Genomic DNA, 18,706 nt, shown 5'->3' with positions numbered 1-18,706 from the left:
TTCCCCATGTGCTTGAGTTTTAAGTAAAAGGCACTTTATGATGGCTGAACACTCAAGAGCTGTAGTCTTTATCGGTCTACAGTAGATGTTTCGGTACAGGCCCATTCCCCAAATCAAGTCAGAATTTTGTGGCACAGAGTAGTTGACTCGGGAGAAGCGCCACTGCTTGTACTCTTGGATGCGACGCCACTATCGGCCCGCCAAATCCTGCGGACGCCACTATCGGCCCGCCAAATCCTGCCGTACCTCAGGCCTGCAATAGATAATATGTAATACAATTCACTCCATCTGCCATTACCTTCTTTGAGCATCAATCTTCTCCTACGTTTACCAGGCTCTTCTTTGCTGATGCGTTTTCTAAGCTATCATGGCTTGGCTATTTTTTCATGCACACAATTGGCAAGACGCGCACGCTGAATGCAAGAAGACGTTCCAATAAACACTTGGCTGCGCGGCTTGCAGAAGATATCTCCACTTCTCCACTTTGCTCCCTCTCTTCGAGAATCGCGCTGTCGGGATTAGTCCTTTCCCACGATTCTACCTGCTGCAGGATAGACAAGAACACCCTCATCATGTTGGGCCCCCTTCTAGAGTCGTGGGAATGGATCAAGGGCCACAATCCACGCTCGCTCTTCAAGAAGAAGCACCGCCTTAATTTCATCACCATACATTGTACGTCTCTCCCGCTTTTCGGTCGACGCCCGCTCATCCATATGCTAATGGAGTGGGCTTCGTCTCACAGATCTTTATATCCTGTTTGTCACGATTGTCGGATCAATCCTTCTATACCCAGCCGGAGGTTTGGCATACATTGACGCCCTTTTCTTCGCTAGCGGATCCGCCACGCAAAGCGGTCTCAATACGTAGGCTTTTTGTCTCACATGCAGATTGTTGCACGCTAATAATCTTTTAGGGTTAACATCAATGATCTCAATACGTACCAGCAGGTAGGTACGTCCGCATCTACCAACAGTCGGTCTCTGAATCGCCACGCAGCTTGTTTTCTATTTCCTGGGAATGATCTGTACGCCAATATTCATAAATACGTTCGTCGTCTTCGTCCGGCTATACTGGTTTGAGCGCCGTTTCCAAAACGTTGTGAGGGAAGCCCGCAACTTTCGACGCACTCGGTCGCGGACCAGAACGGAGCTCAAGGACGACGCGGATCCTAGTTGCACGGAGAAGGGTGTCCGAGGTCGTAGTATTGTCGTTTTGCACAATGGTAATGCGCTTAGGCAAAGGCGTGAAATGAGCGACCAGACAGAGAAGCCTGGTCTTGCCGAAGATCTTGGTAGCGAATCCTCTTCAAGTGAAAGAGGGAGGACTGAAGCTGTCGATCATGCTATCACCTTACCGCCCTTGAACCCGCCAACTTTCCGTCGCGACGTTACATTTGCAGACGAGGTGGAGAGCCCAGAGGCAAATGAAGCGGCGCCACAAATGTTACCGCAACGCTTGAGTCCCGAACAACATATCGCCATTCTGGAGAATCAAAGGAATCCAAAAGACAAAGGAGCGCTCCGAATTCCTGGCCCCCGCGATTTTGACCGCGGGAGTGTGCCGGAGCCTCTAGACTTAGACGATGATGGTGGGCAAATAGATCATCAAGTCACGAGTCTTGTCGAGCGACGAGGCATGCTCAATGGCACTTCGATGAAGCGAAACGTCACTATCGATGAGCCTCACCATCCTCGCGAACGCGCAAATTCAGCAGCCTATCCCAAGCTATCCTCTCGGAAAAGTGGTACCCTGGAGAATCTGAAGATGTCGCCTACAGATGAAGTAGCGCTCCCGTCCGGCCGTACAAAAGGTCGCACGGGTACATTCTCCAGCCTCAAAGGATGGGCTTCAAAGGAGAACGAACCAGCCACACCGTACCTTAGCTGGCAGCCCACAATAGGAAGGAACTCAGCCTTCGTAGATCTGACTGAGGATCAGAGGGAAGAACTGGGAGGAATCGAATATCGCTCCTTGAAGACCCTAACCGTTGTTCTTGTCTGTGAGTGTACCAGGCAGCCTTTTAATGCTAGTATATGAAGCTGACAGCTTCGTGCCAAGCTTATTATCTCATATTCCATCTTCTCGGCGTGGTTATCCTCCTCCCTTGGATAGTGCGTAGTAGCACGTGGGGACCTGTTGTAGATGGCGATGGCCAGTCAAGGGTCTGGTGGTATGATGTTCGATCTCTTAAGCATTGAAAGATCATTCTAATCCAGGCTCTAGGGGCATCTTCACTCCCGCATCCATGTTCAATGACCTTGGCTTCACACTTACCCCGGATTCTATGGAGTCGTTCCAAACAGCTATTGTACCACTTCTACTTGGAGCTTTTCTCATTGTCATTGGGAACACAGGATTCCCCTGCATGCTCAGACTCGTAATCTACATTGCTTCGAAAGTTGTGCCCCGTGAAAGTGGGGTTTGGGAAGAATTGAAATTCTTGCTGGATCATCCGAGACGTTGCTTCACCTTACTATTCCCAAACTCTGCAACCTGGTGGCTGTTCTGGATTCTTGTTATTCTTAATGGCCTTGACGTCATCTTCTTCATCGTACTCGACGTAGGTTCCCGAAAATTTTCAATCATAATCAAGGCTGACTTCTGACGTAGCTCCATGATTCCGTGCTTACCAGCATTAATCCCGCAGGTTACAGGGTTCTAAATGGTTTGTTTCAAGCTGCGAGTACGCGCACGGCAGGCTTTGCCTCGGTCGATCTGGCAAACCTCCATCCTGGGATTCAGGTGTCATACTTGATCATGATGTATATTTCTGTCTTCCCAATTGCTATCTCCGTACGGCGCACGAACGTTTATGAAGAGAAGAGTCTTGGGATCTATGGATCGTCGAGAGAAGAGACTGACGATGAAAAGGAGCCCAGCTATGTTGGCGCTCATTTACGTCGACAGTTGAGTTTTGACCTGTGGTACATTTTTCTGGGTCTATTCATCATCGCGATTGCCGAGGGCGACCGGCTTTCCAACACGAACGAGTACGCCTTCACCTTGTTCTCGGTGCTTTTCGAGATTGTTTCGGCTTATGGAACTGTCGGCCTCTCCCTTGGCTACCCAGGGATAGACGCATCATTTTCCGCCGAGTTTTCCGTGGTATCCAAGCTCGTGGTAATTGCTATGCAGATCCGAGGCCGACATCGTGGACTTCCTTACGAGCTGGACCGCGCTGTCTTGCTGCCTAGTGATTCATTGCACAAAAAAGAGGATGAGGATGCAGCCAAGCGGGTACAGAGACGCAATTCGAGCATCAGTAATCTGGAGCCAATGGGGAGAACATTGTCGAGTCGGACTCCGACCGTAGGACCAGTATCCGGGTCCACTTGGCCAGCCATGGCAGCGCCGGACACTGCGGCAGCTTCAGGTCGTGACGAAGATGGCATGAATGGCACGAATGGCAGTTTGGAGCAACATCCGAACCATTCAGGGCACGCCCAAAAAGGGCTTGGGAAACTGATGGCTGGATTGGCTGAGGGGCCGAGGATCAGAGCACGCGAATCTGTTGTACTTAATGAGTGACAGGCTCAGAGAAGAGGTCACATGCAGCATCGGGCGTAAATAGATGGACAGGAAAATGCATAGGAAGGCGTTTGCTTTAAGCGCGGCGTTGGAGGGTCTCTATGGTTGGTGTCGCTGTTCTGGACGGGCTCTAGGGTACACGAATGAAAGACAATCTTCCCAACATCACAGAATCAATTGTAGGCACAGATCATTTCTGCGTTCGACCCACCAGCTTTTTCCCATTGGTCCCTGCTCCATGTCGAAACGGTATTTAAGGTCACGAAAGTATTGAGCTCTACCCATGGAAAGACGGAATGAATTGACCATGAACCATTTAGGATTCTGAATTTTGTTTAATCCTAAGGCAGCACAACATATTTTTCTAAATGCGCCGGTATTGCACGCAGGAGATTTTTATCTGAGAGCCACTTTCGCGAAAATAGTCTGTCGGCATATCTGTATGCACCGTCACAGAGTATTGTCACTACTGTATTTCCCTGGCCCAACTTTTCTGCCACTTCCTTCGCCGCCGCAACGTTTAAACACGAACTTGCGCCCAAGTAAAGTCCTTCTTCGTCGAGACATCGATACACCATCTCAATACTTCTTTCGTCGCTGATGTGTACTGCACCGTCTAGCAGGTCTATATCTGGCTTGAGATTGTCCGTGACCCGACCCTGACCAATACCTTCTGTGATACTGGAGCCCGTGCGTTCTTTCAATTGGCCTCCACTGGTAATGTATGAATGCAATACACTTCCGGGCGGATCCGCTAAAAATGTCTTGACTCTACCGCCTGAGACGTCTTTCAGGTATCTCGTGACACCAGCTAATGTGCCACCAGTCCCAGTCGCACATGTAAACGCATCAATCTTGCCATCTGTTTGGTTCCATATTTCCGGTCCCGTTGTCTCTAAGTGGGCTCTTCTGTTTGCAATATTGTCGAACTGATTTGTCCATACTGCATTATCTAATCGCTCTGCGTGTCGCTTGGCTTGATGATTGTAATTCTCGGGATTTTCGAACGCCACGGCCGGCACAGGATAGACCTCGGCACCCAGCAATCTCAGCAAGTCGACCTTTCCCTGTGATTGTGTATTCGGCATGTATATTACTAATTGGTAGCCTTTTGACCGACAAACGTGTGCCAGGCCAATGCCTGTGTTTCCCGCGGTGCCTTCAACAACAGTGCCTCCTGGCCGCAGTTGACCCTTCTCTTCGGCATCCTTGACCACATACAATGCTGCACGGTCCTTCACGCTACCTCCAGGATTTTGAAATTCGGCTTTACCTAAAATCTCGCAGCCTGTCTCGTCGGATAATCGTTTGAGGCGAATTAGAGGGGTATTGCCAATGGCTAAAACATTGTAAGCTCAATAGATCCATGATGAAGATTGTAATTGCCCTCACCTCCAACAAAGCCATTGACATGTCCCTGTGCTTTAGCCAGTTGTACCCCATATTGATTTGACATCTCAACCTTAGAAGCTACTTCTGCAGCTTTATGCGCTGTGGTGGTTAGTCTGCGCACGCTCTGCCTGAACATAGTGTGCTATGCGACACGGTGATCGAGGAATGACCTTTAGAGTGATTTGGGACACGAGTACAAAGCGAAAGGGAAAATCGATTAACAAGATTTCTGTCATGGCAAACTATGATGCAAGTGACTACCGCGCGCTTACTTGCCGCTGCCACGCCATCCCCGTGTTTGTTGATTTTCGTTACGATACAGCTAATTGTTCAAGGACTTCAAACCTCGATCAAAATATGCCTGGTAGAGTGTCCGCTCGAGCGCCTACTGTGTCGCGAATCTCCCACAAGGCATCCGCCCAAACATTGGCCTCGCGCAAATCCACCACTTCTCCCTCAATAGTCATCCCAAAGGAAGGACCTACTTCTACCCTGCGCGCACAAGTCTGCAATGTGTTCAGTGACGCGCAAAAATCTGCAGCTGGGCACCGAAAACTGGTCGTAGGGTTGAGGAAGATTCAAGAGGCTTGCTGCTATGAGCCCACGCGGCCCGGTAAGCCTGGTCGACAAGAATTCAATGAGGACGAGTTCAACGTGGAGATTGCACGATGTGTGATTCGTCTGATGGGCGTGAAGAGAAGTGAAGCCGTAGGGGACCGGATCGTCCGCTTCTTGGGGTTTTTCTTGCGCCATGCAAGTGAGAAAGGTAGGTGGAATTCATCACGTCGGAGTCGATATCCAACCAGCGCTGAAAGTTTGCAGATGCTGCATTGATCACCGAATCCGAGATCAACGAAACGTATTCATTCCCCGAGACTGCGAGCACTCGATTGACCTCTCATATCTTATCCATCTTGCTGCAATTCCTTGCTTCGAAAGAGAAGACAGTTCGTTACCGCGCGACTCAGCTCGTTGCTCACATCATCAACTCACTGGACTCTATTGACGACGAATACTTTCACCTCCTGAAGATGGGACTTCTCAAACGCATCAGGGACAAAGAGCCGATGATCCGTGTCCAGGCTGTCCTAGGCCTGGGCCGGCTAGCTGGCAATGAGGACGAAGGGGACCAGGACAACGCCGACAGCGATGACGACGATGCAAGTGGATTATTGGAGAAATTGCTCGAGGTCCTTCAAAACGATCCTGGCGCAGATGTCCGCCGTTCTCTGCTGCTCAACCTACCTTTGACACCAGGAACCTTGCCGTACCTCCTAGAGCGTGCTCGAGACCTCGATCCAGCCACCCGTAGAGCATTATACTCTCGCTTGCTACCTGCTCTGGGGGACTTTCGTCATCTATCTTTGTCTATGAGAGAGAAACTGCTCCGCTGGGGCTTGCGTGATCGTGATGAGAATGTTCGTAAAGCTACTGCTAGACTTTTTCATGATCGTTGGATCGAGGACTGTGCGGGTCCCCAGCTGGCTGGTGGAGGCGGTGCGGCCGAGGAAGCAGTGACACCAAGTATTGAATGTGTACTAGAGCTGCTCGAACGAATTGACGTCCTCAACTCTGGAGTCGAAGATGGCATAGCCTTGGAAGCTATGGAGAAGTTTTGGAGCGGGCGGCATGACTACCAGGACATCCTCAGCTTTCAAGATCCATTTTGGCATCATCTGAGCCCAGAAAGCGTTTTTCTGGCGAGGTCTTTCAATGACTACTGTCACCAGCAGCCTGATGGAAAATATGAAACCCTGATTGAAGAAAAGATGCCCGAAGTAACAAAACTTGCATTCTTCCTCCAGAGATACACAAACAACCTGGTCGAATGCTTACGACGGAACCACGACAGATACAAAGGTGACGAAGAGGAAGACACCGTCGAACAAGAGTTCATCGTGGAACAGCTACTGCACATCGCGAAGACTTTGGACTACAGCGACGAAGTCGGTAGAAGAAAAATGTTTGCGCTTTTAAGGGAGACTTTAGCCATCGCGGAATTGCCAGACGAGATCACTAAGCTCTCTGTTGAAGTTCTCCGCGATGTTTGCGGAATAGAAGCCGCAGGAGAAAGAGATTTTTGTAGTGTCGTTCTTGAGGCGATAGCAGAGGTCCACGACGCTATCGCTGTTGCTGAACCACTGGCCGATAATGAGGACGAGAGCTTCCACTCAGCGCATTCGGAGATCAGTGACAGCACGCCGACCAAAGCTAAAGTAAGTCGGAGTGCTGAAGAAGACAAGGTCAAGGCCATAAAAGAGATTATGATCAACATGAAGTGCTTGCACATAGCGCAGTGTATGTTGCAGAATATTGAGGGAACCTTACAGCAGAACGTACACTTAGTCACGATGCTCAACAACCTTGTTGTACCAGCTGTTCGAAGCCATGAGGCCCCAATCAGAGAACGAGGGCTTCTTGGCTTGGGTCTTTGCTGTCTTCTGGACAAAGTATGTGAAAATCCTTCATCTGTCATGGGAAGTACTGACTGGGATTGGGGTGCAGACGCTTGCTGATGAGAATCTGAGCCTTTTCGTCCACTGCTTCACGAAAGGACACGATGCGCTTCAAGTCACTGCAATCCATATTCTCGCCGACATCCTGACAACTCACCCGAGCCTCATCTCGTCAGCAACCGCAGACGCCGCCTTACAAAAGTCGATTCTTAGGATCTTTGCTAAAGGCATGAAAGCAGAGCATACTCCCGATGTACAAGCAGCCGCCACAATCGCTCTTTGTAAATTGATGCTGACCTCAGTCATACAAGACGAGGATCTGCTTAAGCAGATCGTCATTTGTTACTTCGATCCCGCAACAAAAGATAATGCTGGGGTAAGGCAAGCTCTGAGTTACTTCCTGCCGGTATACTGCCACAGTCGCAGAGAGAATATGGAAAAGATGGCAAATATTGCGGGCGGAGTCATGCATTCGCTGATAGATATGAGTGAAGAGCTTGAAGAAGGAGAGGAAATGGTCGGGGTGAGTACGGTTGGAAATATGCTTGTCGACTGGACGGATGCGCGAAAATTGGTGGTCCAGGATGAAGCATCTATCAGCTGGGACGAGGCTGGGAAGAAAGAAGTCAAAGCTGTTAATGGAAACATTCATCTTAATCTGGCGGAGAGCCTTCTAGAACGGGCAAAAAACCATGGGTGTTCAAGTGAGAAGACTCGACGTCTTTTTCTCCGATGGTACTAACGAGTGATACAGAAGAAGACAAGAAAGCCCTCATCGCCATGCTCGGCAAGCTATTCATTACACCAAATTCCAAGACCGAAAGGCTTCAAAGCACGATTGAGCTTGTCGAAGAAGCTATTGAGAATAAGGTTGCTCAGGACGCGCCCTCTCGCAACGCCCTTCACAAATTGCATTCAGCCTTGAGCAAAGCTTTGGGAGAAACTGGGAAAGTTAATCCAATCTCAGAGGACACGCTGGCGCCTGCAGGGGGAGACGACGGTCTGACTATGCTAGAAGGGCAAGTGGGGGAAGAATCTGTAATGGGTACCGAAAAGGATATTGGGATTGAAGGTATTGAGGATGAAGGCGTTACGGTGGCACAGGACTCATTGTTGGAAGAGCTTCTAGACGATGAGGATGATGACTCGTGATTTCTCTGCAATTGCGGATATTTTGCTTGCGCCGTGTCTGTTCGCTGGAATAGTAGGCTAGAAGACTGGGAGTTTCTGTTCCCGCGAAGAGCAAAGGGTTCTCTGTCTGCTCGAGGAATTCATTAAGTGGCACAGTTGAACCAACACTAGACGCAATTGTAGGGTGGTATCGCTTGGAGGATGATGTTGTTTGAGCAAGCCGGCGATAAAGCTCCAAAAAAGTGACGTTCAAATTTTCCCTGAAAGCCGGGTAGTGAGAGTGATTCATCTTGAGCGCGGCGCTAGTCAGTCAGGCTTCTCGAGTATATAAACCTGGCATATCCCACACCCTTTTTAATTCGGCATCTAAGTGTAAGTACCACAACTGGCTTCTCCCTCAAGAAAAATTCTGAACATTTATCTAGGCAGAGGCGTTACGAGTATCAGTGAGGATTCGTCCGAGATCTCGTTTTTGCTAGTTGAAAACTATAACTATGACCACTCCTTATGGTCTTCGGATCGTATGGGAATTTTTGGATTATCAATTTGTCTTTGACAAAATTCACTTCTTTTCATTGCTGGCCGTCCTTTATGGATGGCCGCGAAGAAGAGATCGATGACGCATAGGAGGAAGCACTGGAGACCCACGTAGGTTCAACATCATAGATAGACATTTCAGTACAAATGCGGTAACCTCGATGTCATCGGGTCACCTTAGACCTCCGTTGCGCTTCCTCCTTCCTACCTAGACCTTCATGTTGCTGTGGTCAGTCTCGACCTTAGAATAGTCATCCACCGCCGACACACATTTGATTACCCAGCACCAGCGCCGTACAGATATCGAAGGATCCTGCATCATGGTCAAGACCGCACTGGTGACTGGCGCCACAGGCTTTCTTGGGCGTCAAGTGTCACAAGCTTTCAAGTCAGCAGGGTTTCAGGTCGTGGGCACGGGCTTCACCCGAGCCAACCCTCCTGCTATCCTTAAGATCAACTTGTCGAATCCCGCTGAGATCTCGTCAGCCTTACAAGAAGTCAAGTAGGCACTGTTTCCTCCAAGCCTCAATTTTGAATTCTTTGATAAAGCAGTCCAACTGACGACTTGGGCTCAAGGCCTGATGTCGTAGTACACTGTAAGCTTGGGTGCAAGCCCAGTGACTTCTACCTACATTTCTATATCTGCTCACTCATTACCAACAGGCGCGGCAAACCGATTCCCTGACAAATGTGACGCCAATCCAGACGAAGCCAGAAAGATTAATGTCGAGGCTTCCAAGCATCTTGCTCAGGCGACCTCGTCAAAGAACATTCTGCTCATCTACATCTCTACCGATTACGTATTTCCGGGAAGACCGGGAGAAGCCCCTTACGAGGCCCATGCAACACCAGAACCTACAAACCTATACGGACAGACGAAGCTTGATGGTGAGAGGGCAATATTGCAGGCGACGGAGGGGACTAGTTTCGGCGTCGTATTGCGTGTGCCCGTGCTGTACGGCAAGGCAGAGGACCCTAAAGAGAGCGCTGTGAATATCTTGATGGACGTTGTGTGGAAATCTCAGGAGAAAGACGCAAGGACGAAAATGGACGACTGGGCAAAACGTTACCCCACGAACATTGAAGATGTAGCCCGGGTGTGCGTGGATACGGCTACGAGATACCTAAATGGCGAGCGGTATCGACTGCCTAAAATCTTGCAGTTCTCTTCTGAGGATCGATTTACAAAGTATGAGATTTGCCAACTGTTTGCGGAGATTATGGGTCTTTCACTTGATGGTATGGTCGCAGACGACAAGGCTGGCAACGACCCGAATGCAAGCGTGCAAAGACCTTACGACACTCACCTATCAAATCAAGCGTTAAAAGATATAGGGATTGATGTGGGAACCCAGGACTTCAAGGCTTGGTGGTGAGTAGCAATGTGCGGGCTCTTTGAGATAGGACGCTGACTTGAGCATAGGAGGTGGGAGGTAAAGGCTTTCAAGAAGTGACACGCGTGGGGAATCGTTAAACCACCGACGGACCAACGACGCATTTGGCAACTTATGTCCCGGCTGGGCTCACGCTTTCAAGCTACACACAAGATCTTGCTTTGTGAAAAGTCTCGGAGTCCTAGGTAGAGTCCCTGCATGCGTCCGATGGAAACGCATACTGCGCCAATAGATCTTGCCGATGATATGGTTAGGACCTGATCAAAGATTAGACCGGCTCTGGCTGGAAACACGTTACCCCGAATATCAATGATGAGTCTCAAATCTCCAGCCACTCTTTACATCTTGGCTGGCCCTGGGGTCTGCTTTGTGCTGGATGCTTCGCACTTGGCTGAACCCATGGACCTTCTCCAGCTCCCTGAAACCGGCGGCAACGATATGCAGTCCTTCAAATGCTACCTCGGTCTAGTGAGTCTCGCAGCGATGGGCTTGAAGGCACAAAAGCTGCTTCACTATGAACACATCGACCCATGTGAGGTTATCAACTATCAAGTTCCACATAAACAACCACTCTGCAACTGATCCCTCATGAGCTACCCCAATCTTCATGAATCTTTTTTTAAGCTCCTGTATGCTTCCCTTTCATCTTCGCACCCCAAAGACGTTCATGAGGTGCGAACGTCTTTGGGGAGTAAAGGTCGAGGGCAACGCAGGATTAAACCCGTTTATTGCCCAGATAATAGGCCAATGTGAGTCTTGGACATCATATTTGGATATTAACCATTTGATCTTCGAATTCGTGCATGGACAGTTGCATCTGGATAAGTCAATGATTGGGCGAATACTTCAACCTTCAACATACATGAAGCATTAGCATTCTGGAGCTTCAAAATCGCTCGTTGAGATCAATTCATGGTCTCATCTGATGCTGTAGGTCAGAGCGCCGGTAAGATTAATCGTACAGCCGTACTGTAGGGGTACCTTAGTATCTATTTCAGGTTCTGCTGAGGCAAATTAGTAGAGATCTATTGGTCAATAGGGGACACGGTACTAGTGAGTTTTCGGGCGGCAGCACATGTCAACTGCCGGAAAGATTCCCTCACCCTACCGCGCTTTTATCCTCCTCTCCAGCGCAGCGACTAAGATGCGGAGTTGTGGGGTTGTTCACGGCCGCTCTGCCCATGGTCCTGTAAGCTTTGGAAAGCGACTTCGGCTTTTTCTTCGGGGACATTGCCGATTACGCTTTCCGTTCCAAAAGTACGCCCGTAGAGCAACGAATATCTTCTAACCAACCCACTCACTGCCCACTTTCTAACCCCCCAATAAACCATCCACTTATTCGCTAGACCGTCTGACACCGGAAAGCAATGTGGCATGCATGTGCCGAATCCTTTCCTATGCCGTGCCATTACTTGAGTAGAACCAAATCATTCTCTTACTGATAAAGCTGCTCGCTGTCCGCCGGCAAACATTTCATGCACATCTTCTGTCTGCTCAGCATTCCATTGTTACTTTGATCCAATCACAGTGTGGGGTGTTTCTCTTTCGCTCACGATGTTGAACTCTACTCTATCTCTCGTCTTGCAGCACTGGCCTACCGCTGTTCTATTTTGCCTGGCTGCCTACCTAGCCAGGAATCACTTTTACAATGGGTTACACAGGTATCCTGGTCCTGTGCTGGCATCTCTGACAGACTGGTGGCGCTTTTTCGATGTACTAGGCAGAAGACCAGACATTACACACATTCGGCTTCATCGCAAACATGGTGATATTGTTAGGTTGGGACCGAATATGCTGTCCTTTGCGGATCCTCGGGCATTGAAGACGATTTATGGCCTGAATAAGGGGCTTACGAAGGTGAGAGCTCAAACATCTCCAGGATAATAGGTGATCAGCTGAATCGAGAAAGTCCGAATTCTATCCAGTACAACAGGCTATTTCAAACGGAGACCGACTGCCTTCTTTATTCTCGACCACTGATAACCAGTTCCATGCGGAATTGCGGCGTTGCGTGAACAGTGCCTTTTCTATGAGCTCTCTCGTCCAATATGAACCATCTGTGGACATCGTGACGGAAATGTTTCTGGATCAGACGGAAGCTTTGTTCTCGTCAAAGAATGCAATTTGCAACTTTGCAGAGTGGTTACAGTTCCTCGCCTTCGACGTCATAGGTCAAATCACTTACAGCAAAAGTCATGGCTTTGTGGATCGTGGAGAAGACGTTGACGGCATGGTTGGCTATCTCGGAAAATTGTTTTCCTACGTTGCACCGGTATGCTTCCTTTGCAAAGAATAATATCAATGCTCAGCCCCGTCTACGTTAGGTCGGCCAACTCCCTATGCTAGATCGCTTCTTTCTTAAAAATCCGCTTTTACGCTTCCTCGACAAGCACGGAATCATGTCTTTCACCTTCCCTGTCGTGACTTTTGCGAAAGCCCGTATCAATGAGCGCCTCAGAGAGATTGAAGCGTTGAAAGCGCACGGAATCGACACTGTCGCCACGGTAACGGGTCGCCGAGGTGACCTGCTCTCAATGTTCCTCAAAGCCAAAGAAGATCGCCCTGCATTCTTTCACGATGGGCGCGTGCTCACCATGGCAGTCAGCATGGCTTTTGCCGGCTCAGAAACCACGGCGATTTCACTTGCTGCCGTCTTTTACTATCTCCTCAAGAACCGTCCCTGCTATGTGAGATTGATGGAGGAACTGGACGAGGCCATTCATACCGGTATGGTCGAAAACCGTCCCAACGGTCTGGTGTCTTGGACCGAATCCCAAAAGCTTCCGTACCTTGATGCTTGTATCAAAGAGGCATTTCGTCTCCATCCAGCTGCAGGACTCCCTTTGGAACGTGTAGTCCCAGCAGATGGTATGGAAATCTGCGGGCAGCTCATTCCTGGTGGGACAATTGTCGGCTGCAGTGCTTGGGTGATACATCGACGGCCAGAGATATTTGGAGAAGACGTTGAAACTTATCGCCCAGAGAGGTGGTTGGAAGCGAACGAGGAGAGCAAGAAATCTATGGAAGGTTGCATGATCCAGTTTGGCATGGGCGCCAGGACGTGTATCGGAAAGAATATCAGTCTTCTGGAGATCTACAAGTTGGTACCTAGTTTTCTCAGGAGGTTCGAGGTAAGATCTTTCTATGAAGTTCCTCGCCTGCTGTCGGATGGCGAAGCTACCGAAGAGTGGTAATACTGACTGCTCATCTACCACAGGTCGACTTGGCAAACCCCAACAAAGAATGGAGATTGCACAATGCTTGGTTTGTCAAACAGCTGGACTTCAACACAACCTTTAGACCTCGAAGCATGGCATAGGCCAGCTTTAAGGGGTACCTTTGTGTATCGACAATGCCACTAGCTTTTGGATACATGAGACCTTTCCCATTCTTCAGACTTGGATCTTTTCGTTGGCGACTTTCTTTGTCGAAGATCTTGCTCTTCTTGCCACTAGGTCCCGCGAGTGTTTGATTCCAAGCGGTCATTCTGTCTTTCTTTTGTCTCGTCCTCTGCAAATTGCGATAAGAGCGTGAGTCGCTTCGAGTCTCGATCGGTGTTTTTGCACGGTGCGCGAATGCAAGGCAAAGCGTTGTTGGTCTATTTACAGTGCTTTCCACACAGGTATGGAGAGATGAGGTCATCACATGAAATATCTCCCTCGCTCTCGGTTTGATTCTGCACGTCTCCAGTCTGTTCGGCTTTCAGATTTCCGCGAAAACCCCCTTGCCATTTGTTTTTACAATCAGCACCGCAAGCCCTCCTACAGTTGTGACCACGCCGCTAAAGATTGAGACCTGCCCGAATCCCCAGTAATGAGTGACGAGAGCACCATTGATGGGCAGGCCAACGAGCGCGCCAAAGGATACAATGCACATCCCCATCCCGATGTAAGTGCTGATATCTCTCGGATCCTCAGCAGTTGGAGCAAAGCAGACGACCATCAGACAAACATTTACTTCTGAGCTAAATCCATAGAGGTATACAAAACGGTGAACACTACGTTTGAGATGATTATCTGCCAAAAGACAGACAGTATGTTAGTGCTGACACTGGCAATGCATAGCATATCAAGACAGCCAATTTAATCCGTCTTAACGATGGGAAACACTCTTCCCAAGAATGGGACTCAATCAGAAGGACGGTGGAATAGAAAAGAAGTGGCGTGCTTATCTTATTGACTTCGACGTACGTTGACAGATCGAAGATGGGGACAAAGCTGTCGAAGGTCCCGAGGAACATAGCGCCAATGAAAGTAAGATAGGGTCTTTTCTGAAGCAGAGAAATGGAATGGTCTTTCCGTTCTCAACCAAAGACGAGTACGGATGTCGAGGGTTGAGGATAAGATGATGGCTAGCATAATGAAGCCACATATACGAATGATCCATTCGAAACTCAAGCGCGAGTTACTCGGCATCTTGTTGAGTTGCGTTAGGAGATGAAATGCCTCCAAGGGGTGATCCCGCAACAGCTAGACCCACTGCCGCTCCGCGTTTCTTGTTGAAGTACTGCGATATGGCTGCCATTCCTGGGGCCATCGTTATTCTGTCCAGGGTATCAGCCGCAATGATAAGCCAAGACGGGGCTCATTAACCGCTCACCCCAAAGATGGGCCGGCAAGGATTATTTGTGCGAGCAAGTATTGGTAGTATGATTTGCAAATACTGGTGATCATTATCGAGAATACGTACCTGTACACAGCCGCAAAGGCCAGATCACCTTGCGTATGGATTAACCGCCCGGCTCGGAGAAGGAGACAAGAGATTGGGACGGTTGACGAAATCTCTTAGATCCGAAGCAATCAAAAAGCGCGCCCCCGAAGGCCATGGCTTCTAACAGGAAGAAGATCAGCAGACATTCAATGCAGGAAGCCATCGAATATCCATCATATTTTCTGAGGCAGAACCTTTGAACGATGGATCGCATGGGTTCCGAAGTCTACGAAAGCCATTCTGAGCCTCTCCAGGAACGCAGGAGGAGGCCAGCTTTGCCTTGCCTTGGATGTCGACGTCGCAAAATCAAGTGCGACAGGAATAAACCTTGCCGTCAGTGTTCGCAATCAAGGAAACCAAAATTTAGCTTCAGCCTTGATGCTCCTACATTGGCCGCTGTACATGGAGCGAGGACCGCAGCGCCAATTTCGAATCCAGGGGAGAGGGGACTAGCTCAGTCAGAAACATTGCAAATCGTGCAAGCCTCGTTTCCTTCTATCCATGACTGTCCCACTCCAGCTTCTTTGCCACAAATAGTGGGAAACTTAGAAGTCCATCGCTTGATACACTCGCCGTCTAAAAACAGCAGTCATCCTGCCCATGGAGATTCTAGCAGCCAACAGGTAATGTGAAGCCTGCCTGATGATGTCTTTGTTCAACGCGCGACTCCAAATCTGCGATGAATCTGGTCAAAGTTTAGATTATACGGACCGAGTCACTAAAGGGCTCTTTTGAACAGTTGCGAAGAATTGTCGTTCCACGCTGTGTTCATCTGACTGAGTTGTCAAGTTTGAGAAATTGGGAATTCTGTCAATAACCACGATGGGAAGAGCACATCTTCCTCCAACACAGGTATTTCTGTTTCAGAACTTCATGCATTATTTTTTAGATGCAAGGACTTGGCCAGAAAATTGGCCAGAAAAGCCAAAGTCCAACGGCCCAGTCAATGGCGTCTTCCCGATGACCTCAAGGATTCCGTCCCTAATCGAGAGATTGTCGACGAGCTGAAAGGTCTTTACTTTCGAAACTTCGAGTCAGCATACAGAATCTTGCATGTCCCATCGTTTCAAGCTGATTACGAGCGATATTGGACCAGCCCAAAGGCCGTAGACGAAGACGATGGCTTTGTAATGACGTTGCTCTTGACCATGGCGATTAGTTCATGTTTCTATCAAGGTCCTGCGTATGAGGCTGATCTACGCTCAAGTGCTTCAAGGTTGGATATATGCTGCTCATTCTTGGCTCTCCGCGCCTTTCCACAAAGCGCGGCTCAATATAGATCTCCTTCAGGTGCATTGTCTTCTGCTTCTCGTTCGTCAAACCAACTCGGCGGGACCTGAACTGGTGTGGATTACGGCGGGCTCTCCTCTCAGGACAGCGACACACATGGGTCTGCATCGAGATCCGACGAATTATCCGGAAATGCCTGTGTTTTATGCAGAAATCAGGAGGAGATTGTGGGCCACAATACTAGAGATGACTGTTCAATCCTCCCTGGATTGTGGGATGCCTCCAATGATATCCCGTAATGACTTTGACACTCTGGCACCTAGAAACATGAAAGACGACGAGATTTCTGAAAGCGTCCAGTCGCCGCCCACGTCCGACTGCGCCCAGAACTCGCTGCAGATCAGCCTATTCAAGTCTCTCCGCACAAGGTTAGGAGTAGCACAACTCATCAATAATTTCGGTCAAAGCATTCGTACGAAGACATTCTTCGCTTGAGCTCAGAAGTGTTTGATGTTATCCGTGAATGAACCATCTCGGTGCGATCAGATCGTTCTTCTACGCCAGGTCAGATACCATCAGTGTACCACTGCAATTCTATCGAGCACCTCCTCCGTCGCTTCCTCCTGGCTCTTCATCGCCCATTCGGCACTAAAGCTCGAAAAGACCCACGGTTCCACTTCTCCCGGAAATTCTGTCTTGAACAAGCTCTTATCATCTCTTCTCAACAAGCTGACAAAGACTTTTCGCGTCTTATAGCCCTGAGGGGAGGCATGTTCAAAGAAATACGGCGCCTTAACTCTCTGTCTTGAACTCGTCACTCATTCAGAGGCCGATGATAGGAACATGACTCTCCATTTGAACAGAGCTCAGAGAGAACCAATGCACGAAACAATAAGAAGGGTCATCTCTCTTTCAGAGGAAAGGTTCCGTAGTCGCGACATTTACATCAAAGACATCTGTTCTTGAGCATAGCAATGGGCCAGATCGAATCAATGAAGGCTGGCACACCATCCGAGGCAGGCATGTTCTCGGCAGCGAAGAAGGCCGTTTTGACAGGGTACGAGACATTAAAGGCTCGTATCCCCCACCCCCAATTGTGAACGCTGATTCTCACCCTGATGAAGCGGTTCGCGAAGCAAGAGCAACTGGAATTACGCAACTTTGGCACGAGATTCTGCCGGACGTCAATCTTGACTTCGATTTCGACGACGCCGCTTCATGGCTCTTTCCAACTTTCGATGAAATCCCGTGTTCATCAATAGGTTGATGTTCATTCAACTGTGTTCGAGTGCAAGGGGCAGCTCTAGACCACTTGACACATGTCTTTTTCCTGTCCTCTTTGACACAAGTAAGCGGACATAGTCGGAGTTCATCGCCTTGCAGCAGGCTTGACAGCTTTCCGGCATCTCCCCTAAAATAGCGGCCCGGCCTCTTCCAGATGATGAGTACCAGCAGAGAGCGATGCAGCGCACACCAATTTAACAGTCTCCTGTGGTCAGCCTTTCACAAAATCCCTCACTATCGGCTAGCAGCCTGATCAACACCCATTCACACGCATTGAAGTTACACCTTTTCCGTAACGGTCGTCCCAATGCACGTCAGCCAACCTACATTAGCGTGAGAAAATTGAGTACATCTAGGGAGGTTTAGCAATATTACTGAAATCATTTTTTATAATGTTTTCAATGCGGGAGTAGCCTTACTCGTATTCACTAGGATTTGCAGCCTCTATAAGACTTGATCTTTATAATTTATTATTCTATCTATCGAAATGTGTTATCTAACTAAATTGAAAGGTTTATCGAGGTAAGAAAGATTTATCGAGGCTTAATAATATATATATTCGTAATACTCTTTATAGTTAGATACTATTAAATAATTATTAGATCTAATCAACTAAATATTCTATCTATTACTTTTAATAGATTATAAACTTAAATTATAAAATATTTATTTAATATATTACTTATAAACTAGCTAATTTATTAATTAAGTGCTTAAAGAATAGAGAAAAGTTTTATTATAATATTATATCGCTTAATAATATTATCGTAATATTAAATATCTAATTAATTTACTTTAAGATAATTTAATAATATTCTTTAAGCTTTATAGATCTCTAAATTATAAATTATACTTATTATATAATAATTATAATTCTTATAAAAATCTCGCTATTATTATCTTTAGTTATTATATTATAAAGTAGAGAGCTAAAATAAAGAGCTTAAATATTAAATTAATTAAAAATTTTATTAAGCTAATTAATTAGCTAAGCGCTTTAAATAATATTAATTTTATCTATAAAACGCTAAATCTATAAATAAA

The 18,706-nt window shown here is 48.0% G+C and overlaps 5 protein-coding genes across 5 annotated transcripts; 4 read left to right on the top strand and 1 right to left on the bottom strand.

Moving 5' to 3' along the window:
* Positions 1-572: 572 nt before the first annotated feature.
* Positions 573-3,528, top strand: HO173_012706 (uncharacterized protein; the record flags this gene model as incomplete). The annotated part of the gene is made up of 7 exons (XM_037314540.1): positions 573-672; positions 743-863; positions 914-947; positions 997-1,999; positions 2,059-2,170; positions 2,224-2,560; positions 2,611-3,528. The coding sequence occupies 7 exons, from the start codon at positions 573-575 to the stop codon at positions 3,526-3,528; spliced, it is 2,625 nt and encodes an 874-aa protein (XP_037158555.1).
* A 341-nt stretch (positions 3,529-3,869) lies between these two features.
* Positions 3,870-5,056, bottom strand: HO173_012705 (uncharacterized protein; the record flags this gene model as incomplete). The annotated part of the gene is made up of 2 exons (XM_037314539.1): positions 3,870-4,867; positions 4,921-5,056. The coding sequence occupies 2 exons, from the start codon at positions 5,054-5,056 to the stop codon at positions 3,870-3,872; spliced, it is 1,134 nt and encodes a 377-aa protein (XP_037158554.1).
* Positions 5,057-5,277: 221 nt separating this feature from the next.
* HO173_012704 (uncharacterized protein) lies at positions 5,278-8,528 on the top strand (the record flags this gene model as incomplete). Its single annotated transcript, XM_037314538.1, has 4 exons — positions 5,278-5,686; positions 5,743-7,370; positions 7,426-8,080; positions 8,131-8,528. The coding sequence occupies 4 exons, from the start codon at positions 5,278-5,280 to the stop codon at positions 8,526-8,528; spliced, it is 3,090 nt and encodes a 1,029-aa protein (XP_037158553.1).
* Positions 8,529-9,364: 836 nt separating this feature from the next.
* HO173_012703 (uncharacterized protein) lies at positions 9,365-10,498 on the top strand (the record flags this gene model as incomplete). Its single annotated transcript, XM_037314537.1, has 4 exons — positions 9,365-9,546; positions 9,621-9,640; positions 9,708-10,416; positions 10,468-10,498. 4 exons carry the CDS (start codon positions 9,365-9,367, stop codon positions 10,496-10,498), a joined length of 942 nt encoding a protein of 313 aa, XP_037158552.1.
* A 1,731-nt stretch (positions 10,499-12,229) lies between these two features.
* HO173_012702 (uncharacterized protein) lies at positions 12,230-13,757 on the top strand (the record flags this gene model as incomplete). Its single annotated transcript, XM_037314536.1, has 4 exons — positions 12,230-12,295; positions 12,348-12,710; positions 12,763-13,569; positions 13,656-13,757. 4 exons carry the CDS (start codon positions 12,230-12,232, stop codon positions 13,755-13,757), a joined length of 1,338 nt encoding a protein of 445 aa, XP_037158551.1.
* Between the last annotated feature and the right edge of the window lie 4,949 nt (positions 13,758-18,706).

This window comes from Letharia columbiana (genome assembly GCF_014066305.1).
Source record: "Letharia columbiana isolate WasteWater2 chromosome Unknown Sc0000091_s0, whole genome shotgun sequence".
Lineage (NCBI taxonomy): Eukaryota > Fungi > Ascomycota > Lecanoromycetes > Lecanorales > Parmeliaceae > Letharia > Letharia columbiana.
The sequence above is the reverse complement of the archived record's forward strand: the minus strand, read 5'-3'. Positions and strand labels throughout refer to the sequence as shown.